Source organism: Aquarana catesbeiana, linkage group LG01, assembly GCF_042186555.1.
Source record: "Aquarana catesbeiana isolate 2022-GZ linkage group LG01, ASM4218655v1, whole genome shotgun sequence".
NCBI classification, from domain to species: Eukaryota; Metazoa; Chordata; class Amphibia; order Anura; family Ranidae; genus Aquarana; species Aquarana catesbeiana.
In genome coordinates this window covers 191,444,358-191,469,868 of record NC_133324.1, presented here as the reverse complement: position 1 = coordinate 191,469,868, position 25,511 = coordinate 191,444,358, and the positions used below count along the sequence as shown (strand labels likewise).

Genomic DNA, 25,511 nt, shown 5'->3' with positions numbered 1-25,511 from the left:
AGTTCCGGCACCTGCAGCACTGAATGTATGTAATAGCATGGGGTGTGGGGTATGCTGGAGGGTCTATTGATGTTGGCTGCTGGGGGATCTATTGTCACTGGTGGGGATCTGATTTTGTGTGAGAGTCTATTGTTGCTGATGGGGAATCTATTGTTGCTGGGGGGGGGGGGTCTTATGTTGCTGGAAGGGATCTACTGTTGAGGGAGAGGTCTATTTTTACTGGCTGCTGAAGGATCTATTGATGCTGGCTGCTGGGAGATCTGTTGTTGCTACTGGGGTACTGGGGGAGGGGGGGGTCTAATGTTGCTTGGGTGGATATTTTGTTACTGGGTGTGAAATTTTGTTGTGGATGGTTCACTGTTGCTGCAAGGAATCTATTGTTGTTGGAGTAGAGTCCATTGTTGCTGGGGGAGTCTATTGTTGTGTGGGGTTACTCAGACGGGGGAGTTCCTGCACCTATTCTCTGAGGAAAAAAAGCCCTGCCTATAGGTAAGCCTAGAATAAGGCTCACCTATAGGCACTGTAAATATCTCCTAAACGTGTGCTGTTTAGAAGATATTTACTGTATACTGCGTCAATTATGTAATCGGCCCATGAGCTGTGAAGGAACAGCCCGCCGTGCCGTTTCTTTACAAGTGAGTGCCGTGACCGTGCGCATGAGCGGGAGTGACGTCACGCGGCTCCGGACAGTCACAGAGCCAGAGTCCACAGCCCCGGAAGGAAGAGGGGCGAACATGGATGGGGCCTGCAGGGGAAACGGCGCGGGCTTCATTTGTAGATAAGTGTCACATAATGTGCTAGTATGCGATGCATACTAGCACATTATGCTTTTACTTTGCAGGGTAAAAGAAAGAAAGTAAAACCCCATTAGGGTTTACTTCCTCTTTAAGGAGAGCAGTTTGTGGAGTGTTGAGGGCGAAATCCAGACTGAAGAGGATCAAGAAGTTTGTTCATAGTCAGATGGTCGCTCAGTCGGTTGTAGTCCAGTCTTTCAAGGAGTTTAGAGGAGAAGGGGAGTAAGAAGAAGAAGCGTAGGTCAAGAATGGTGGGGTCCAGTGAGGGCTTTATAAGAATAAGAGAACTATCAACTGGAGAGGGACTTGGAGTTTCCTCAGGGCCTGTGGCAGAATCTCTGCTATGTGTCCCATGTGCTCCCACTCCGTAAAGATCTTCCCCTGTGAGGTACTCACAGAATGGATGTGGATTGAGGGGGTTAAGCATATCCAGTATGAAGGAATCGCAATAGCCAGATGCTAAATGAGATGCTAAATGATTTCCTATGGCAGCGTTTCTGAGGTATCAGACAACAGGTGAAACAGTGGAGCGTTCAGCTTGTGTCTTCGTGTAAAATGGTCGGTAGAAGTGTACCATTTAGGAGTCTTATAGGCACTACGTCACTAGTCAGAGAGCAACTTCTAGTAGTTGGGTAAAGAAAAGACTGCTAAATTTAAATAGGCAAATTTTAAAATTATGATACCTATAAGACCAAATAGATTGAAAAAATTAAAACTAGGGAGAAAAAACACAAAGTGTATATGACCCCATAAACTGTGCCTCAAAAAAAAAAAAAAAAAACGCTTGTGTGATAAGCACTGCAGTATATATGTGGTGAATACTAACGGTCCAACAATGTACAGCCAAGAAGTTGTATGTAATGTACAGGGAAACTCTGTTTTTCCTTGCCTATGTTGCTAATCCTATTCAGGGACCAGGTATCGCCCATCATGGAAGGCTTACCCTGAAGAGGTCTTCAAAGTCTGGGTGCCATAGAAAGGAACACGGAACCACCCAGCTGCTAACTCACTCGATATACCAAGTATTAAGGTGAGTGCTGAACACAGGATCCAGTGCCCAAGTCAACCACCCATGCCAATCATTACAGGCTAGCCAGCAAGAAGCTGATTAACCAGAACCCACCAAAAACAGATGAACCAATAACAAATTCCCAATGGAGAAGAAAGAAAGTAACAGGCTTCAGAAAGAACCGAACACAATAGATAGGTCCATGTAAAAAAAGACCAGTCAGTCAATCTACATGGAAAAGCCTGTCATCTTAGGGTCAAGGGCATGAACTCCGTGACTAATAGATGTTGTCTAGCCAGAATAACAAGCTCACCAAGAAAGATATACCAGAGGACATATAGTATACTACCACACCAATAGCCCACGAGGACATGGGAAGACCCCCAAGCCACTACAGAACTCAAGGGTTTGATCCCAGAAGACAACATAACAAAAGAAAGAGGAGTCAGAAACACCACAGAGTTAGGCAGGAATGAAAAAAGAAGATTGATTAGAAACAGGTTCCAAGGCAACAGACTCCAAAGGATCATCCAAATGAGGTTTAAAATGCTTGATGTTGTCCAGCCAGGGGAAGGCCATCCAGACATCCCACACTCCTTTAATGGCCAGGGAGGGGTAGACTCCCAACCTGACAACAATTGAGCAAAAGGTACACCTGTTGTAGGCTTTTTCAGGGATGACTTGAGCTGGACCAAGACACTTATGGGAGACAGATGGCCACCAATGCTGGAGACTGGTGAAGTCAAACAAAACCAAACCTTAAAGGAATCAGGCCCCAGAGGGGTTCTGGCTATAAGGGACCCTAAAGATCTCTCTCTCTCTTTACAGAAGAAGGTTTAAAGAAAAAAGTAGGGTCAAAGCTCTTTTGGCCCTACTTTTTCTATGGATCACAAAAGTGCACTTCATTCTGCAATCCTGTGACCTGTTTTCAGCTGACAGCAGCCTAAAGCCTTCTGTCGGCTGCCGTCACTCAGCCGGTCCAGGCTCTGGAAAGATCCTGGCTTTAGAGTCAAGATCCACCCAGGTGCCTGGACCAGCACCTCTCAGCAAGCCGCTGGGAGACTGATTCAGATGTTCCCTCTCCATCTACAGCCCAGCACTGTGAGGGCTCTATGCTCAGTGAAGACTGAAAACTGAGCGATCAGATAACTTTGATTGCTCAGTTCTCAGTGTAGACACACAGATGCAGATCGGTGCTGCAGCCAACTAGTTGAGTATAGCTGTTTTTTTTCGATTCCCATACTTCTCTTTTAAGCATACCACAGTAGGGTGCCAGGAGAGGGCACTGGGCTTAATCCAATGCACTAAGCAGCAAAGGTGAGCATTCAAGCAACACTGAGAATCCAGATACTTGGTGAAAGAAGAAGCAGATCGAGTAAACCCTTATCGACCCTGTAGGTCAGGGAGTGCCTCTCACAAGGGGGACCCTGAAAAGTATCACGTGCTATGAGGAGCTGGTCATGTCTCAAAGACAGGAAGCCTTCCTGAAGAAAGGGGAGGGGGTCCAAATGCGGCACAGCTCCAGATTCCAAAATATTATAAGGGCTGGAGCAAAAGTAGCCAGGGTAGGAAGAAGCCGGACAGACTGAGGAAGGTGCAGGGTTCTTGGGCTGAAAAACAGGGAAAGTGAGAGGAAGATACTCAAGTGGGCACCAGAGCCTGAGGACTAAAAGTGGGGCTCAGTGCACCTGAGTAATAGAAAAAGAAAGCCACTCAACGACCCTCCAGAATGCATAATCAGCCCCCCACTCAAAGAAGTGGGAGTGAACCTTCCTGCAAAGTGATTAGTAGCCCTCTAAATTGGAGCAATATAGGTTTGGCAAGAGCCGGGCTCAGAGGACCTGAGAGCACCTGCTGCAGAAGTAGATGTTGGAGAAGATTAAGATTCAGCAGATCTCTTCCCTGAACTTCCATGTTTAGGTCAGAGCATGCTCTGGCCTCTCATGACATTACTGAACAGTGTCCAGTGCAGGGCGAAAGAGATGACATCCCTCGAAGGACAACCGAGTCAGGTGCTCTATAGATATGTCACCAGCATTTAAAAGCTTGTAACAAGCTATTACAAGTGAAGTATGAAGACATTTGTTACAAATAATCTTTAAAACGCGATTCCACCCATGTTGAAGAGAAGTCCCTTTGGAGGGTACAACCCAATACAGACAGTTTAAATGATAAAGTTCCAGATTAAGATCACAAGGGGCAGATCCTAACTCAAAGTGATTGTAACTGCCTGCCTGTAGAATCTTTAATAAGTACACTTCCTACACAACTACATTGGTTCTTTCTTAGGTTGCAAACTGGTTGACCGATAGTGGGAACAGTACACATTTAAGAAAATCTCCCTCAAAGGGACGTCAGCGGCTGCAGGCAAACTAAATATCTCCTAAACCGTACATGTTTAGGAGATATTCATTTTACCTACAGGTAAGCAAGGCTTACCTGTAGGTAAAAATGTAACATAAGGGTATACAACCACGTTAAGAAATGCATGCGCATAATTTCACAGAACTTTCTGTGAAAAAATAATTTTTTACATTACACTATACTTCGATCCTCCTAGCCTTAACCAATGTAGGTGAATTATTCATATAAATTACATTTTTTAAATATATGTATAACATTTCAGACTTCTAAGGTTGAAATGGAACTGGTCATCTACATGTTGGCTCTCCTTTGCTGCATTCCTCTACTTCCTGGATTGATGCAGCCCAAAGCAGGAGAGGGACAGCTAACGGGGAGGTTGAGATCTCAACCTTTACATCAAAATTAATACCTAACAAACATACTTTAAGCACCTGACAGATGCCAAAAATAGAAGCCCTGGACTCCAATTACACTTTAATGCAAATGCAGAAATTAAAAAGAGATTACCTTCCTTTCCTTTGCAGAGCACTAGCTTTGGAAATCCAAACCATCTTTAGCATGGTGACATGGTTTAGAGCATCGAAAGATTTCTGCAAGAAAGAAACAAACACTCATGCTTCGGATGCAGGGGAATTGCTCTCATAGGTTGTATTCCTATGTTAAGGAGTAATTCTATGCAACTGGGACAATCTATTTCATGAGGCTTTCTGAATATATACAAGCTTCCAATGGATGTGCTTGGGACTTCCGCAAAATGTTTTTCTTTTTAATCTGCATAATTACTTATCCAAATATAGACCACATGACAGGCATTTTTGTGTATTTATTTGTTTTATATTAAAGAGCAACATTGATAAGCGCCATCTACATCTAAACTGGCAATATCATCATAACTCCAAAGCAATTTCAGAAAAATACTTACTGTGGCTAGACTCTCCATAGCTCTTATGCCGCGTACACACGGTCGGACTTTTCGTCTACAAAAGTCCAACGGACGCCGACGGACTAAAGCTGGCTGGTAATCCGATCGTGTGTGGGCTTCTCCGGACTTTCAGCAGACTTTTTCAGCCTCAAATCCGACGGACTTTAGATTTGAAACATGCTTCAAATCTTTACGTCGTAACTACGACGGACCCCGAAATCCGCTCGTCTGTGTGCTAGTCCGACGGACAAAAACCCATGCTAGGGCAGCTATTGGCTACTGGCTATGAACTTCCTTATTTTAGTCCGGTGTACGTCATCACGTACGAATCCGTCGGACTTTTGTGTGGTCGTGTGTAGGCAAGTCCGTTCGTTAGAAAGTCTGCTGCAAGTCCGCCGAAAGTCCGCAGGAAGTCTGTCGGACAGGCTGTCGGACTTTTGTAGACGAAAAGTCCGACCGTGTGTACGCGGCATTACAGTCAGATGAGTGCTGATAGATTATATATATATATATATATATTATTTTTTATTTTTTTTTAATTCTGCATTCCTATTAGATCAAATATTTTCTAGGGACAACTTTTCAACTACGAAGGGTGAAAGTCAAATAAATTACTGTAAGGGGCAAAACAAAAAAAAGAAGAAATTTGGAATTTACCTGTAAATTCCTCTTATTAAAAAGGTACAGAACAGGATGGAAGGTTTGTATTCATAGACCATGGGTTATATGCTGGCTACCTTCAGGTGACTGTACACTGTAAAAAAAACTGTGCTAGGGCCACCCCCAGTGCACGTTCATGTAACCCCATCCACTATATCAGTGCAAGCAATAAAATGTGACCCACAGGAAACAGAGGGGAGGGTCCGGTGTCCTGCACTACTGTCCAAGATAAGGAATTTACAGGTAAGTCAATATCTTTTATCCTAATCAAAAAGGTTACAGGGCTTAAAACCAAAAACAACAACTGAGCATGTGCGGATCAAAGTGAGACAGTGTATTACTGAACTTTAAAAGATACTTATTTTTCATGTTTTACATAGCTATACCTGCAAAAGGGGCCAGACTGAAGTTATCTAGCAGGACTTAATTTTCTGACTAAAGTTCCACTTTAACCACTGTTTGATCTGTAGATTCCATGATGCTGCAGATGTGATCCTATATGACACCAGCTGTTTGATGGATCATTCAACAGTTCATTTGAGAGCCAACATGAGCACCCTAGTAACAGTTATAATTCAAGGCATGCCTTAAATATAACCGTTTTAAGAAACTGTTAAAGCGGAAGCAAATAGACATGCAAGTACCTGCCTGTTTGCAGTGTCCTTCGGCATTTGCAGCTCAGTTTATAGCGGCTGGCCTGATCTTTGTGTGCCGGAATGACAGCCTCCTGCGCAGGAGTGACATCATCCCGCTTCAATTAATAAAGGTGCTGGCGAGGATAAGGACCATTGGAGGAAAAGAGAGTATAAACGGTCTTTAGTTCCCCTTTAAATTGGTGGGTTTATTCAATTTTGAAGTGGAACTTTAGTCAGAAAATGAAGTCCTGCTAGATCACTTCAGGCTGGCCCCTTTTGCAGGTATAGCAAAGGTATGTATAGGTATGTAAAACATAAAAAACAAGTGTCTATAGTGTTTAAAATCCAGCAATGCACTGTCTCACTCTGCTCTGCACATATGCTCAGTTGCTCTCTAACTTTAGGCACTGCCGAGTTTGTAGAGGCCGATCTGCTGGCAGCCATAAAGTGGAATTTAACCCTCCGATCCTTTACAGCCAAGGAAGCTGCTTCTGTTTGATCTGCAACTGTCATGGCGCTGCATATGTGATCAATTATAACACCAGCTATTTGATGGTTTGACAGTTTGGTTTATGACAGACAGTTGGCAATTCCGGCACTCTAGGAATGTAACAAAATCGTTAAATGATGGATTTAATTTTGCTTTATGATTTACTGCAACTCAGGGGCTCTGGGCTTCAGCAAAATGGCAGCCTCCAGCAAGAAGAAACAGGAGCAATGCTGGAGGCAATTTACAGCACACACCATTTTTGGATGCATAATCATTAATGTGATATGTATGTTCCTTACTAAAGAACATTATTTTTTTATCAATTTGTTATGTGTAAAGTTCCTCTTTAAGTAACTTTATTTTAACCATGTGGCTGTAATTTTCAAATCCCATTGGACTTAACTAAAAATAGCACACTTTTTTAAAAACGCATACTTTTCCTGGTGTGTTAATAGCCTTGTGAATTTAGCCTTATCTATCTAGAAATGAGCCTCCCCCTGAGGTGTAAGGTACTATTTTACAAATACATTTGAATTTTTGACCACTTGAAGACCAAGCCTTTTTCTGACACATCTCACATAAATGTGAAAAAAAAAATCTGCATTTTTTTTGCTAGAAAATTACTTAGAACCCCCATACATTTTTTTTCTTTAAATTAGAGGCCCTAGAGAATATAATGGTGGGTGTTGCAATTTTTTATGTCACCCGGTATTTGCCCAGCAGTTTTTCAAATGCATTTTTTTTGGGGGGGGGGGAATTCACTTTATTGAATTCTAATGCACAAAACACAATACTCAATTGTTTGGTATAATATAAAAGATGATGTTACGCCAAGTGGATAGATATCAAACATGTTGCGCTTTAAAATTGTGCATCGCTACCTTCCCAACCTGTCGTGTAGGGGCCTGCTCAACCCTCCCTACCCCCCCCACCACCACCACCACCACTTTACCTATCCCCCGCTTCCTCCTCCACTTCCTTTATATGTCTCTTTCCTCCTCTCCCCCCTTCTTCTTTCCCTATATTTGAATAATTGGTACTCAGACGTCTAATCCCCCATACTCTATGGATCTGTTATGCAATACACTATAGTTCTCCGTGCCTTTGGATGGGTTGGCGAGTACGCTCGCGTGCCACACTAAGGGGTATACAGATTTGTATTTGATACGAATCTAACATTGTATTGCTGAAATGTACAGAACATCAGCTCATTAGCCATGTACTGTTGTTTTTACTCTGTTAAATACAATAAAAATATATTTGACTCTAAAATTGTGCATGGCCGTGGAATGGCAACAAACTACATCAATTATATTATCCATTAGATACTTTAAAAGCCTTTACAGGTTACCACATTAGATATGCACTAGAAGTCTGGTGTTAGAATTGTTGCTTTCAATCCGTGGAGATACCTCATGGGGGGACGGGGGAGCTTTAAAAAATGTTTTTTTTTTTTTATTTTTACACTGTAAAAAATAGTTATATCACGTTTATTGTTATTACAAGGAATGTAAACATCCCTTGTAATAGCAATAGACAGTGACAGGTCCTCTTTACTGAGACTCTCCTTTCTGCCCATGAAAACCTTCGGACAATTCCAAGATTAGTATGATCAGATGCTTTTTTCAAAAGCATGCAGATGCAATGTAGTTCCTCATTAAAGTGGAGTTCCACCCACTTTTACAACTCTTCAGCATCCCTCCCTAAACTGTGCACTGTAAACAAATTGGATATTTTTAAATGTTTTTCTCAGCACTTACTGTATATCACGCTGTATTCATTTTTCACTTCCTCCTCCCTGGCCGCGGCCTATCCCATCATTTCCTGTTTGCAATACCTTCTGGGAAGGGGCGGCACCTTCCTCTGACACTGCCGTTGCTATGGAAACCTGACCTGAAACCTATTATACTGCTTGTGCTGCACTGAGCATGTGCGAGATCTGCAAGGATGAGATCCAGGAAGAAATACAGTCTGGCTTCAGATGCCCAGACTTAAGATGGCCACGGCCTGCTGTAAGTTTATAAAATAAACTACTGCTATAAACTATCAAAACAGACCTTAGTTTACAGACTAACTTTACTAGAATACATTAAGCTTGTGTATTATAGGGGTATTTTTATTTAAAAAGTATAATTTCGGCCGGAACACCACTTTAACTTACCTCTTTCACTTTCCCAGAATCTATGACAAATACGACATCATTAACGGTGATACTGGTTTCTGCTATATTAGTGGAAAGTATCTGTAAAATGCAAGACAGTGCTTTGTATTAAGGGACAGTTTAATGGTTTTAGAGCAAAATGATTTTTTATTATCTATAATACATTTTCACTAATAGCCAACATAGTACAAGATTCACCTATCACCCAAAAGTGGAACTTAAACTAATTTGTCTCCTCCGACCGAGCCATGGCGAATTACGTAATCAGCTTGGCTCCCTCCTCCTCCCTCTGCCGGTTCGCCAGTAGGAGAGTGCAGCGGTGCCTCGTGCATGTACAGTAGGGACCCGGCGTGAAGCCGTAATGCTTCACTGTCGGCTTCCCTTACAGGCAATGGCAGCAGCAGCACCCGACAGCTGATGTAAACATCAGCTGCGGTGCCGACATCGCTGGAATCCAGGACAGGTAAGTGTCCTATTAACAAAAGTCAGTAGGTGCAGTATGTGTAGCTGCTGGCTGTTCATTTTTGCAGGGATGGGCGGACCACCGCTTTAAGTTATTAACCACTTCCAACCCAGGCCTATTCAGGCACACCTCTCCTTCATGTAAAAATGATCATTGTTTTGCTAGAAAACTACTCAGAACATTTTATATATATATATATATATATATATATATATATATATATATATATATATATATATATTTTAGCAAAGTCACACGGTATCTGCACAGCAAATTTTCAAACGTTCTTTTTTTTCCCATGAATAAAAAAAAAAAAAAAAAAAAAAAAAAAAAACAACACTAAAGTTAGCCTGATTTTTTGTATAATGTGAAAGATGATGTTACTTCGAGTAAATAGATACCCAACATGTCATGCTTTAAAATTGCACACACTCGTGGAATGGCGCCAAACTTAAGTACTTAAAAATCTCCATAGGCGACGCTTTAAAAATGTTTACAGGTTACCCGTTTAGAGTTACAGAGGAGGAATTAGGCTAGAATTATTGCTCTCGCTCTAACGTTCGCAGCGATACCTCACGTGTGGTTTGAATGCTGTTTACATATGCGGTCATGACGTGCTTCTGCGTGTGAACACGCAGGGAACTTTCACTTTTTATTTTTTTTTTATTTTTTTTTTTTATTTTTACACCGTCTCTTTAAATTATTTTTTTTTATCACTTTTATTCCGATTACAAGGAATGTAAACATTCCTTGTAATAGGAATTGGGCATGACAGGTCTTCTTTACATATAAGACCCCACATCTCTCCTCTATACTGGAAAGCCTGAAACAAAAAAAAAACTATTAATGCATATTTAAAGTGGAACTTTGCTTGTAAAAAAAAAAAAGAAGGAAGGCCTTTTATCAGCTTCTATCTTCAGTTAAGCTTTGAAAATGAAACATAAAGCTGGCTGGTTGCCACACACAGCTGCTCTAAATTCTGGGTGATTCAGTCATAGTAAATGCCCCTCATTGCCTCTTCTGCAAAAAAGTTTCTTACCTTTTTGGTTGCAAAATGGCCAAACCCAAAAAAAAATGGGCGAAGATGTTGGCAACAGCGAGGAAGGCTCACAGCTTTATCACTGGAGGGGAAACAAGTATAGCGGATTGTGGTTTCAAAGAGTATTTTTGGTTTTTCTTATGAGACAGCAGAAGCAGTTTTCTTTCAGAATACCTCTTCTGACTCACTCAGTTAAAGCGGAACTTCACCCTGAAAGGAAAATTCCGCTTTAACATTTCCTCCCCCTCCCTCCTCTCCTCTGACATTTTTAGAGGTTTGTTCTTTTGCAGAGTGGGTACCTAGTCTTAGCAGGTACCCGCTCCCACTGACAACCTAGGCGATAAGTGCCCCCCTCCCCCCCCCCGAAAAATCTTCTGGGACATGTCGCAGGTCCCAGAAAATTGTGGGTCCATTCATAGAGAGCAGTGGAACTTGCGCATATGCAGTGGGAAGCCGGTGTTAAGACACAAAGAGTCACAGCCGGCTTACCTTAGTAGATATGCCGGCGCACTGAAAACCGGGGACGAAGCAGCCCGGGTGAGGATAGCGCTGGATCCCTGAACAGGTAGGTGTCTTTTTTAAAAGCAATCAGCTGCAGTATTTGAATTGTTTTTAATTTCTTTATTCGTTTTTTTAAGGCTGGAGAGCCTCTTGAAATCTGTAAAATACTGACTGAGCTATTTTCTGCAAGCAACAGGCTTTTATCACTAAAGCAGCTACAGTCAGTCAATCTGGTAAACACATGAAAAAAAGCCTACAATATGATAAAGAAAGAAAAATATTCAAAACACTACATATCTCCTTTAATAAAACACTTACAATTTTCCGGATTCCAGCTGGAGGAGTCTTCAAGACCTTCTTCTGATCAGATGTCTGCATGTTTGAGTGCAGCATGAACACCTGGAACCTTGAACAGTTCAGAAAAAGAGCATAGTTATGGTTCTCCAATAGCTTCAACATCAAACGTGTTATTTACTTTCCTGTCCATCTGTTACTGGAACTATTTCCTACAAGTGCTCAATAAAATTAACCACAATTAACCATGTTCATATACATCACATATGAAAAATATATACCTGTTAACATTATCGGCAAATCTCTTGTCATCTAACAAAATGCGATCTCTTAATCCTACAATCTCATCATATCCTGGAAGAAATATTAGTATGGCCCCTGAAAAACATAATCAGCATGCTGAAGATCAAATTATGATATGGAGTTTGAGAAATAGTCTCTCAATAATTTAAATGCACACTAGCAACAGTGTGTGCATTCATTGAACAGTGTGGAACTCAGAAGTTAATAGTAGTGATAACTTCTGTTTTTTAACAAGCCAGTACAGTGATGATTTGTATTTAATGCAGAGTAGTGTAGAATCTTTAAGGTACTGCAGAGTGTACATGTACAGCACATTGTATAGGGAGGACACCCAGCAATAAATTGTACATATACCCATCACATCTCATTTCAGCCTTGGAGCTCCCATTAGTGGATCAACGGGTTGTTAAGTCGGCGTGCAGAGCTACACAATTTTTTCAGCAGCCTGCATTTTCTCCAAGCTGCTCTCTGAAATTAACCTCCACCCGCCCCCTGCACATCACTTTTATGCCCCTTCCAATGCTGACTCTGTTTACAGTAAACTCTGTCATATGAGGTATATGTGTGGGGTGGGGTTGGGGGGACCTCTTACTCCCTTAGCTGAGTTTTGTATTTAATAGGCCTATGGTAGAACTATCAACTGAGTAAGGTTGGAATTTGAGCCATGGGTGGCCCTGCACCCAAGTTAACCACTTCACCCCCGGAAGATTTTACCCCCTTAATGACCAGAGCATTTTTTGCGAAACGGCACTGCGTCATTTAACTGACAAATGCACAGTTGTGCAACGTTGTACCCAAACAAAATCAACGTCCTTTTTTTCCCACAAAGAGAGCTTTTTTTTGGTGCCATCTGATCACCTCTGCGGTTTTTATTTTTTGCGCTATAAACAAAGACTGACAATTTTGGAAAAAAGATATATTTTTTACTTTTTGCTATAATAAATATCCCCAAAAAATATATAAAAAAAATTTCTTCCTCTGTTTAGGCCGATATGTATTCTTCTACATATTTTTGGTAAAAAAAAAAAAAAAAAAAACAACCTGCAATAAGCGTATATTGATTGGTTTGCGCAAAAGTTATAGCATCTACAAAATAGGGGACAGATTTATGGCATTTTTATTATTTTTTTTATTACTAATGGCGGTGATCTACTCGGGACTGATGTTGCGGCGGATAGATCGGACACTTTTGACACTATTTTGGGACCATGCACATTTATACAGCGATCAGAGCTAAAAATAGCCACTGATTACTGTGTAAATGTCACTGGCAGGGAAGGGGTTAACACTATGGGGCGATCAAGGGGTTAAGTGTGTGTTCCCTAGGTGTGTTCTAACTGTGGTGGGATGGGCTCACTAGAACATGACAGAGCTCACTGTTCCCGATGACAGAGAGCAGTAGATCCCTGCTATGTCACTAGGCAGAACAGGGAAATGCCTTGTTTACATAGGCATTTCCTCATTCTGCCTCTCCTTGCCGCAGTCGCGGGCCATGCGGGTATGCCCATTTGCCCAGCCGTGCCATTGTGCCGACGTACATCAACGTGTGGCGGTCAGCAAGTGGTTAACAAAAGTCGATTTGAAAATTGACTGAATCAAATACATAAAGAGTCACGCTAAAAAAGAGCAAATATTAGTGCAAAAGCCTAATAAAAAATATAACATGCTACAAATGAATCCAACACAGGATGCCGTCATCCTGTGACGAAACGCATATGGCGGAGCGACATGCTGACGTCATCGCAAACCTCGGTTTCCGGAAGTGCAGGTTGCTTTCTCTATTCCAGCCGGTGAGACTGTTTAGCGTTTTATTTTCACATTGATGCAAGTGTGATTCTACATTTTAAATAAACTACCATTAAGGTTTTTACACTATGTGGAGCATCTTCTATTTTTGTGTATGATACCATGGAGAGTGTGGTTGGATGACCTTTACCTCGGCTCAAAGAGACCCTGCAGGAACATCTCTGCGAGGCCATGGCTAGCTATTTAGCCAAAAGAGCTTTTGACCTTTCTTGATTGAAGAAGGTCCATTCTAGGTGGTAAGCCACAATTTTACCATTCCAAGGTGGCGGTGTCTTCTGCGGACTTTGCACATGGTGATGGACGGTGACTGTGTGTATTAACACCTGGGTCACATATAAGGAAGACTTTACATATTCTCTTAATAATTAACTCTTGCAGCATCCCTTTGGATTCTATACTGGGATTAATTTGTAGCACGTGTTCTATATTTTTTATTATGCTTTTGCATTAATATTTGCAAATTTTTTTTTTGTGTTTTGACTGTGCCTATATCACAATGTAGAGTAGCAGCTTGTATAACTACTGCTTTTGTTTCACTCATTTTTGTATTTTGTATTTGTGGTTTTTATCTCAAGATTTTTAAGCACAGTTTTTTCCTTTAAAAATTGACTGAGCCTGTAAGAAAATGATCGACCAAATAGTGATTGCATCCTGTCAGATGCAGTCACTGTTTGGGTATTCAGGCAGCTGCAGGTGCCATAACTCCCTTGATACAATAGACAGCAATGCAGATTCCTCCATATATGTTATTAGTATGGATGGGAAGATCATCTGATTTTCTCTTGTAAAAAGGGGCTCACATAGAGAAAATTGAGCAGTATATGAGTAGCTAAGGTGGAAGCTTAGATCAACAAATTTAAATGCCCTCATTAGATTGAACCAAACGGATTACCCTCAACAGTTCCTTGTTGCCAAATAGAAGAGAAATCTGTTGTGCTGTAACAGATTGTTATTGCTTCTGAGAAAAGCACTGGAATAATATCAGCATGAAACCATCCTCTATTTCAAAACATTTTTAAAAATATTTTATTATATCTTTTCATGTGACAACACTGAAGAAATTACACTTTGCTAAAATGTAAAGTAGTGAATGTACAGCTTGTATAACAGTGTAAATTTGCTGTCCCCTCAAAATAACTCAACACACAGCCATTAATGTCTAAACCGCTGGCAACAAAAGGGAGTACACCCCTAAGTGAAAATGTCCAAATTGGGCCCAAAGTGTCAATATTTTGTATGGCCACCATTATTTTCCAGCACAGCCTTAACCCCCTTGGGCATGGAGTTCACCAGAGCTTCACAGGTTGCCACTGGAGACCTCTTCCACTACTACATGACATCACGGAGCTGGTGGATGTTAGAGACCTTGAGCTCTTCCACCTTCCGTTTGAGGATGCCCCACAGGGTTTAAGTCTGGAGAAGGGCTTGGCCAGTCCATCACCTTTACCCTCAGCTTCTTTAGCAAGAAAGTGGTCATCCTGGAGGTGTGTTTGGGGTTATGTTGGAATACTGCCCTGCGGCCCAGTCTCCGAAGGGAGGGGATCATGCTCTGCTTCAGTATGTCACAGAACATATTGGCTTTCATGGTTCCCTCAATGAACTGTAGCTCCCCAGTGCCAGCAGCACTCATGCAGCCCCAGACCATGACACTCCAAATACCATGCTTGACTGTAGGCAAGACACACTTGTCTTTGTGCTCCTCACCTGGTTGCCAACACGCACGCTTGACACCATCTGAACCAAATATGGTTATCTCGGTCTCATCAGACCACAGGACATGGTTCCAGTAATCCATGTCCTTAGTCTGCTTGTCTTCAGCAAACGGTTTGCGAACTTTCTTTTGCATCATCTTTAGAAGAGGCTTCCTTCTGGGACAATAGCCATGCAGACCAATTTGATGCAGTGTGCGGCTTATGGTCTGAGCACTGAAAGGCTGACCCCCCCACCCCTTCAAACTCTGCAGCAATGCTGGCATTGCACTCATAGGTCCATTTCCCAAAGACAACCTCTGGATTGGACACTGAGCATGTGCACCTCTTTGGTCGACCATGGCGAGGCCTGTTCTGAGTGGAATCTGTCCTGTTAAACCACTGTATGGTCTTGGCCACCGTGCTGCAGCTCAGTTTCAGGGTCTTGGCAATCTTCTTATAGCCTAGGCCATCTTTATGTAGAGCAATAATTCTTTTTTTCAGATCCTCAGAGAGTTCTTTGCCATGAGGTGCCATGATGAACTTCCAGTGACCACTATGAGAGACTGAGAGCGATAACACCAAATTTAACACAGCTGCTCCCCATTCACAGCTGAGACCTTGTAACACTAATGAGTAGAATGACACCGGGGAGGGAAAATGGCTAATTGGGGGCAAATTTGGACATATTCACTTAGGGATGTACTCACTTTTGTTGCCAGAGGTTTAGAAATTAATGGCTGGGTGCTGAGTTATTTTGAGGGGACAGAAAATTTACACTGTTATACAAGCCTTACAATCACTACTTTACATTGTATCAAAGTGTCATTTCTTCAGTGTTGTCACATGAAAATACATGATAAAATATTATATAATACTACAAAAATGTGAGGGGTGTACTCACTTTTTTGAGATACTGTATACCCCCTTCCTGCCTAGGCCAATTTTCAGCTTTCAGCGCTGTCGCTCTTTGAATGACAATTGCACGGTCATGCTGTACCTATATGAAATTGTTATCAATTTTTTCACACAAATAGAGCTTTCTTTTGGTGGTATTTAATCACCACTGGGTTTTTTTATTTTTTGCTAAAGAAAAAAAAAAAACCTGAAAATTTTGGAGGTATTTTTCTCCTTCATTAATGTGCGTTGATGAGGCTGCACTGACAGGTAGCACTGATGAGGCACTAATTGGCAGCACTGATGGCCACTGGTTAGCAGTACTGATGGGCACTGGTAGGTGGCACTGGTGGGCACTACTTAGGAGCACTGGTGGTGACTGTGTGGGACCAATGTCCCTTTTACAGAAGCCGGAAATCGGCAATTTTTTTCTTCTCGCATTCTCAGCATGAGGGGGAAAAAAGGCAGGTTACCAGCTTCTGTTTACATCATGTGATCAGCTGTGATTGGTTGACAGCTGATGATGTGGTAAAGGACTCAGTGATCACAGAGTGCGTTGCAGGGGGCGCGTGGGAGCAGTGCAGGTGCCTGAGGACGTCCATGTACGCTCTCCCGGCAATGTAATCCAGCGATGTAGCCATCTTTCGACTATAGTGCGGGCATTAAGTGATTAAATACTCTTGTATGTATAAATTGGGTCCTGGCTAGGCACTGTACACCTGCAAATCTATGCAGCTGTTATAGATTCTTATAAATTATACAGATTCTTTTAAACCTGTTTTTATAAAAAATTCTAGTTGCAGGGCTATTTGCTTGGCTTTTCTAATCTTCATACTTGTTCCATCTAGATCAACCAACTTGTTCTAGATAAACCAACATTTTTGGAATGAGGACTGCAATGGTAGCCCCCAAATTTAATTCTCAAAAGACAGGTTAAATTCTGGACCACAGCACCCACTCCACACAATATACTGCACTGCAAATAAATGCTAATCCCCTCATGGGTAGGGTTAGACTCACTGCATGTTTTTTAGGTTTGCTTGTGTTCCCACTGAAGGGGAAATCCCTATTGACCACTGTAACAGAGGGCAAGTAGTAAGAGGCAATATCCCCAGTGGGGACACAAAAAGGGGAAAAAAAAATCTGACAGGGATATGCTGCAATGCACACACAGGTCAGTTCAGAAAAAGATCCCAGAAGATGTCCCAACTTCTTTAACAGTCATTCAGCACATCTCATGCACTCGTGACAAAGTACCTGACTCAGAGCTTTGACAAATGTTATAAAGTACATGCATTATCAGATCAAGGTCCACCCTTTCATCATCAAAACTGTGGTGGTATGCTTTGAGGAGTTCTTGCTCCTCTTCACTCAGGTTACTGCCGTCAGCCTGGACCAGAGAGGATTCATCTAAACTGTTTGGGTCCCGTGAAGCACTAAGACAACATAACAAAAATTGGTGATTTGTTAGCAATAGAGTATCCAAAACATGAAAACTGAATATTAAAACACATTGTACCTGTAGGACTCCAGCAGATCAACAACTTCAGCCTGAACAAAGTGCCTAGCCCAGTCCACAGCCAACCTACCAAGAAAAACAGTGAGCGGAAAATGTGTTTTTATTTTGTTACACATCATAAAAATACACTCAAAACAGCCATTATATCTTACATTATATAAATAGATAGATCCGCGCTTAGGACAGTATAAGAGCTGCTGCCTATCTCTAATTAGTACCCCTAGGGGTCTAATTGCATAGTAGATAAGTAAGATGAGAATGAAAACGGCGCTGCCCTCTATATTATTATTAAGTAACGGGTAAAAGTGTCACAAGATCCAAACTGAATCCAGATGACTCCGATGCATAAAAGCTCCACCAATATCAAAACATAATACGGTCTAAACCAGAGTGGATCATATATTTGGAGATAACCAAAATTTCAAAAAACACCAGTACTTTAGAAACTACTGAATAAAATGCGTCCCCCCAGCGGGATAAAAGTGTCATCCAGAGTGGAATATATAATAAATGAATGAAATAATTATTATGGTGAACAGTGCGAAAGAAGGACAGTGCAAAAAAGAAAAAAATTGAGAATTTAACCCCAGGGTTCAAAAATATTGGGACAAAATGGCGCCAAAGAAAAAATGATTAGATAGTGAAAGAGTATGTGTGCAAATTATTATCAGTGTGATGTCCATGTTGCCCCTTCCATATATATATGCAAAGAATTGAGTAGGGTTGTGTTTGACCCCAATGTTCAAAAATATTGGGACAGTATGGCGCTTGTGAAACGTACGGTGTCCTTCTGTGTGAAACGTGAGATGTCCTGAGTGACAAACTAAATTATAATTCAATTAAACCACTCCCTGTGCATAAATTACAGTAAATAAAAATATATATACAATTGATTCCAATTTCTTTTGTTTGTAACAGGTGATATAGTTAATTTCTAAAAAGTTTTTATATATAATCCATGCAAAAAAGAGTGTTGTTAACCAGGTGGGGAGAACAGAGTTCAACTGTAAATGCTGTTTATTTCACCCTAGAGGGTACACCGCAGTGACTTCTGTGCGATTTTTCATAAGGTGACTTGAAGTGCTCGCCCCCCCAGTGCTACCCCACTCACCAGAAATAATCACCCCTACAGGGGTACCAAGCGACAAAGTGGGTGCCTTAGGGCGGATGATGTTCACTCTCCTGGTGTATTGTGTGTAAATGGAGACAAATAGCAGTGATTGTGCATCAGTGCATCGTTAATTACGATTAGATATAAATACTAACTGCTTTAGTTCAACCAAATAATAAAAACAAGCAAAAATATAAAAAATATATGAAAACACGTATATAAAAGTATATACATAAAAATATATATAAAAGTATATGTATGTGCTATATATATTTTTTTATCGTAATTAACGATGCACTGATGCCCAATCACTGCTATTTGTCTCCATTTACACACAATACACTAGGAGATATTACTCCCAATCTGACCAACTTATACACACCCGTTCTAAATGCACTGTATTTAGTCTAGAGGTCATCATAACAGTGAGCAGTTGGAGTATAAATAGCGGTGAACAGTTTGTAGAATGATTGGAAAGCACTTAGTTCTGCTTTATGTATGTAATACATCTCTGCAGTCTAGCGGCCACAACGCATCCTCCCCCCGAGCGACATTACCATAATAAGGGGAGTGGCGTTGTGGGCCGCAGGACTATATTATAGTGTGAAGCGTAGGCGTCGACAAAGTCTTTGAAAACGTCCTATGACGAAACGCGTAAGGCGGAGTCACGCTCACACGTCATACCCAGAAGTGGACGCTGAAACGCAAGCTGGGACGCACGCTCGCAGATCGCTGCTGGTCCCTTCCTTGCACACAGCGTTGTCTGTTTCATTATTACTTACATTGTGGCTTGTATCTTTTGGACTTTCTTTGCTTATATGGAATAAACAACTTGACATACTTCACGAAGGCAGCCCCTTGTGTTTCTCTTTTCTCTGGATATCTGGAGAGTTTAACAGATTAAGGTGGTACACTGCTGGAGTAGCATGGTCATATCAGAGCACATACTTTCCCTGGAACAGCCGTAAGGATCGCGCAGAGGAATGGAAGCATTTTTGGAGTGAACATCATCCGCCCTAAGGCACCCACTTTGTCGCTTGGTACCCCTGTAGGGGTGATTATTTCTGGTGAGTGGGGTAGCACTGGGGGGCGAGCAGTTCAAGTCACCTCAAATCGCACAGAAGTCACTGCGGTGTACCCTCTAGGGTGAAATAAACAGCATTTACAGTTGAACTCTGTTCTCCCCACCTGGTTAACAACACTCTTTTCTGCATGGATTATATATAAAAACTTTTTAGAAATTAACTATATCACCTGTTACAAACAAAAGAAATTGGAATCAATTGTATATATATTTTTATTTACTGTAATTTATGCACTTAGAGTGGTTTAATTGAATTATAATTTAGTTTGTCACTCAGAAGGACATCTCACGTTGCACACAGAAGGACACCTTACGTTTCACAAGCGCCATACTGTCCCAATATTTTTGAACATTGGGGTCAAACACAACCCTACTCAATTCTTTGCATATATATATATGGAAGGGGCAACACGGACATCACACTGATAATAATTTGCACACATACTCTTTCACTATCTAATCATTTTTTCTTTGGCGCTATTTTGTTCAAATATTTTTGAACCCTGGGGTTAAATTCTCAATTTTTTTCTTTTTTGCACTGTCCTTCTTTCGCACTGTTCACCATAATAATTTTTTCATTCATTTATTATATATTCCGCTCTGGATGACACTTTTATCCCGCTGGGGGGATGCATTTTATTCAGTAGTTTCTAAAGTACTGGTGTTTTTTGAAATTTTGGTTATCTCCAAATATATGATCCACTCTGGTTTAGACCGTATTATGTTTTGATATTGGTGGAGCTTTTATGCATCGGAGTCATCTGGATTCAGTTTGGATCTTTTGACGCTTTTACCCGTTACTTAATAATAATATAGAGGGCAGCGCCGTTTTCATTCTCATCTTACTTATCTATATCTTACATTATACCTGCTCATAAAACTGCACTTTTTTGTGTAGGATCCTTAACACTCTTGGGCTTATTCAATATGGCATGGTGCAATCACAAAGGTTATTAGGATTAATGACTTTGTACATCATCAATGCCCTTTGTGATACTTTATTGAATTATCCGTGTATATTTTCCATAGTAAAAAAAAAAAATAATCCACGTCACAGACATGTGACCATGGGCCTTCTTAAATTAAACTAAAGCTGCAAACTGATAAACACTAGTAAGGTATGCCTTTTGTTAGGATGTGGCATTTCACAGTTACTGTACTCTAGCAAAGCAACTGTCATACTACACATCAATGACAGTAGTGGGGCTGATTTTTTTAAACTGAAGTCATAGGTTACATACAGTATATGCACAGTAGGTGGTATAATGCATCTACAGCCCATGCCATGACAATTTCTCCAACAGAAAAAAAGTTCCCGTTATCCCGCTAAGAGAGCACAGGCAGCAGAATCAATTGGGACTAGTCCTCCAGCATGCATTTATTTTGTAACGTTGCAGGACAAACCAAAAACTTCACTGAGCATATATGGGCATTGATTAATTTGTTTAAATGCCCATCAGTTAGTTGCGCATGTGCCCTTACATGATCTGTTTAGTACATCACCCATTCAGCCCTTAATGGATCTGCTTCACAGAGCACCTATTTAGCCAATACCTTCAACTGAAAAAAAAAAAATTTAATCCAACACATGCAAAAGCTAATTTTTTCTCCCATTTGTATTATTTATTTATTTATTTTTAACTTTATTTAGCCTGTGTGCCTGTAAAATCCAAACATCAGGAAACTTCTCAAACACAACATTCCTGCTTAATAAGACTTAGCCCTCATGCACACAGGCTGTTAAAAAAACGTTATGAAAACGCCAGTATCTTTGCAGTGATTTTTTTTTTACTTTTTTCAGCTTTTTTCAGCGTTTTTGAGCGTTTTTCCGCGTTAGCGTTTTTGAGCGTTTTTTTTTTTTTTCTTTTCAATGGATCAAAAACGCTAAAAAACATTGGTGAATGACGTTTTTGAGCGTTTTTGAGCGTTTTTCAGCGTTAGAGCGTTTTTACAGCTGAAAAACCTCTTTCAGAACCCACTGGTCCTGGGTTTTTTTTACAGCTTAAAAACGCCTATGCCACTTGCAGCTCAAAAACGCCTAGGTGGGCATGAAGCCATAGACTAACATAGACAGGCCTTTTTAAGCTGCAAAAAAAGCTCAAAAAAGCAGCTGTAAAAACGTCCGTGTGCATGAGGACTTAATGATGTAAGGATCTAGAAGAAAATGCTACATTAAATGATGTATTAAAGGTGACTTGAAATGAGTTACGATTACCTTAAATGCATTCATCATGCAACAGTGTTTAATAATTGAAATAGTAAAGCCGGGGGGGAGATGGGCGGAGCCTAGCGGAGCAGACATGCATTGTTAGAGCTCCGCACCGCTGAGGAGAGAAGAGAAGGACAAAGCGGAGCCTGCAGGCTCAAAAGGTATCCATTTGAACCTTTTTGCCCCAGGGAACAAACTGTGAAAGTTTGGGCAGGAAAAATGGTACTGGGAGGAAACCGTGGCAGAAATAAAAATCACCTCACAAAGAGCTCACAGGCACTCACTGCAACTAAAGCAGCTCCAGTCACCTCACAATATACAGCATCAGGGCGCTCTCACAGACAGAAAATGTCACAGCAAGACTCTCCATTTGAGTCAGATACAGAACAAACCCTCTCACAAACTTCTCCACAAGCCTCCTCAGCATCCCCAGTAATATTATTACAATTTGAAAAGATGCTTCATAAGGCTTTAAAACAAACCTCAGACCAAATAACAAAAAGCCTAACCAAAGAAATAGGAGAGCTGGGAAACCGCACCGCAGCCTTAGAAATAAAAATGGATGAAATTGAAATTACAACCCAAGAAAATATAACAGAATTGGAACAATTAAAAGAAGAGAATTTAATACTTCAAACTAAGCTCGAAGATTACGAAAATAGAGCCAGACGTTCAAACTTGCGCATAAGGGGAATACCTGAAACTGTGACAGATCTGCAATCTACTATTACTGCTCTATTACAAGAACTAAAGCCAGATATCCCTATTGAACGTTTAGAACTGGACAGAGTACACAGAGCCCTCACAGCCAAAAAGAAAGATGGACCCCCACGTGATATAATCACAAAATTTCATTATTACAGAACGAAAGAACAAATACTAATTGCTGCAAGAGAAAAAAAGGAACTTAATTTTCAAGGACACAATTATCAAATTTTTGCTGACCTATCCCAACTTACTATTACTAAAAGACGATCCATGAAACCCCAACTAATGGAACTGCAACGCCACAAAATTATGTATCAATGGGGCTTCCCCTTTTCAGTCAGATTTAACTACCAAGGTACAATTTACAGAAGCAGATCAGCAGATGAACTACAACAAACCCTTTTAAAATTAAATCTGACAGAACCCACAAGCAGCAACTCTCCCACACGCAGAAGAATGGCATCATCTTCACCTTCAGGCAGCACTCAGAAAATTTCAGAACAAAATGGGAATCATCATTCTCACAAAAGAGGCCGTTATGCCACATCATCCATGGACCAAGAAGATTCAATGGACTGACATCCTAATTCCTGATATCTCTTCATTTATTATACTAAGAGATGGTTCTCTATAAAAAACCTGTATTTATAACTGAATGTAACTGCATTCTGATAGTCACACACTGTGTGGGATCATGTTACATTCCAGTTATATTTCTTATTACTTCTGATTCATATAGCCTTAGAATATATAAGTGAAATAAGGAAATTCTTGTTCAGTTATATATTATCAGGTAATAACAATAGATTTATTACTTTTTAGGACAAATATGTTCAATAATCCAGAAGTAATGGAAGCTTTTTCTTTCTTTTCTTAAAACAAATATATTATTACCTAACTAGTTCCTAGAATTATGTTTTTGTTTATTCTAATCTGAAGCAATACAACCTCAATTTTATGAGTTAACATATCTAAACAGTTACATATGAATAAAATATGTAATTGTTTACTCTAAAAGGGTTAAAATCCCAAAATAATTCAAACTATCTTCATCAATACAAAGTTATTAACAGTACCTTTCTAACTGAATTATTTAGCCTAGGGCAAGACTAACCGTATACAACCACCCTGGAATAAATAATTTCAACAAAAACTATATTCTGCACTCCAATTAATGAAACATCATTTTGATGTCTTTTGACATAGCACTTCTCTCCTGTAAGCGGAAGATCCGTGTACCCCCATTAGCCCTCCTCATTCTCCCAACCACATTATGTGGGAGTGTGACGAAGGCACTTATTCCCCTGAGAGAGATATTTACTCTCTTTCACGGGTAAATTGTGATTACTTGCAAAAAATAATTTATACAATGTATCATCTAATCTCATATGTTTTTTGTTTACTCTTTACTCCAGAATTCACTGGTTTCTTTTCTATCTATTCATCTCTTCAGTCCACACAAGTTGATCTGCGCAGTCAGCTCTGCATAACAAAAAGTATGTCAAAACTATTTGATCTATTGCCATGGCACCACTGAATATACTTTCCCTGAATGTTCAGGGAATAAATGTCCCTCAAAAAAGGACCAAAGCCTTCCGTACTTTTCATAACAAGAAGGCTCACATAGTATGCCTCCAAGAAACACACTTCACCAAAGATTCTACTCCAAAATATATTTCTCCTTTTTATCAACAAATTTACACGGCTCCTGCCTGTACCAAGCAAAGGGGAACTCTAATTGCATTTCACCGATCCACACCATTCACCTTATCATCAGAAATTAAAGACCCAGAAGGTAGATACCTGATACTCATGGGTTATATAATGGATACAGCAATCACGGTGATTTCCTACTATGCTCCTAACAAACAACCTACACCATTCCTCTCACATATATTACAAGTGATTAATACACACAAAATAGGAACAGTGATAATGTGTGGGGATTCGAACCAGGTCCTTCTCCCATTTCTAGATAAATCACCTTTTACACCATCCAAAATAACCTCTAGATTACCTTTTTCTCAACTTCTTTCCAAATACAATCTGGTAGATTCGTGGAGAGAGAGTAACCCAATGAAAAAGAAATTCACTTATTTCTCGCACCCTCATCAAACCTTCACCAGAATAGATCATATTTTTCTAACAATAGGAATGATACCAGAAATTATTGCATCAGATATAATTCCGATTCCGTGGTCTGACCATAATGCAGTATACACTACTATAGCCTCAGCCATACCAAAAGCGCATGACCCAACGTGGTACTTACCGGACATAATGCTCAAACACTCACTACATCAGATGGCCATTGAACAAGCTTTAAAGGAATACATATCAATTAATAATACAACAGACATCTCCCCAATAACACTGTGGGAAGCTCATAAGCCTGTCTTGCGTGGTACAATACAAAGACAAATGGCACTATTTAAACGGGAACGCAAAAATCTAGCAAAAAAACTAGAACTCAATTTTAATGCAGCCTACATATCATTTCAAGATAATCCATCTCAGAGTACAAAATCTCATCTGGAAAAATCTAAATTGGAATACGATCTATTTCTCACTGAGTCAGTTGATAAATCCCTTAAACGCTCCAAACACAATTTCTACATGAATACAAACAAACCAGGTACATATTTGGCTCGGGCATTAAATTCAACTAACACATCTTTCAAACCAATACGTTTGAAATTATCAAAAAATGTTTACACTTGTAATCCAGTTAAAATAGTCCATAAATTTCACTCACATCTCGCAACTTTATACAAGACAAACAATGAATTTAATCCTACAGAGGCTGAATCCTTCTTCTCAAAAATAACCTTACCTGAGTTATCTCAGAATCAAA

At 40.4% G+C, this 25,511-nt stretch overlaps 1 protein-coding gene across 5 annotated transcripts in view; it reads right to left on the bottom strand.

Moving 5' to 3' along the window:
• The window catches only part of YTHDC2 (YTH N6-methyladenosine RNA binding protein C2), a 291,475-nt gene that overhangs the window by 137,388 nt on the left and 128,576 nt on the right, over positions 1–25,511 (bottom strand). For all 5 annotated transcript variants that reach the window (XM_073624629.1, XM_073624630.1, XM_073624631.1 and 2 more), the window contains 6 exons: positions 17,546–17,611; positions 17,284–17,462; positions 11,614–11,710; positions 11,357–11,444; positions 9,036–9,116; positions 4,675–4,757 (listed from right to left, as the gene is read on the bottom strand). In XM_073624629.1, coding sequence (XP_073480730.1) covers positions 4,675–4,757; positions 9,036–9,116; positions 11,357–11,444; positions 11,614–11,710; positions 17,284–17,462; positions 17,546–17,611 — 594 coding nt within the window. The remainder of the gene's footprint in view (positions 1–4,674; positions 4,758–9,035; positions 9,117–11,356; positions 11,445–11,613; positions 11,711–17,283; positions 17,463–17,545; positions 17,612–25,511) is intronic.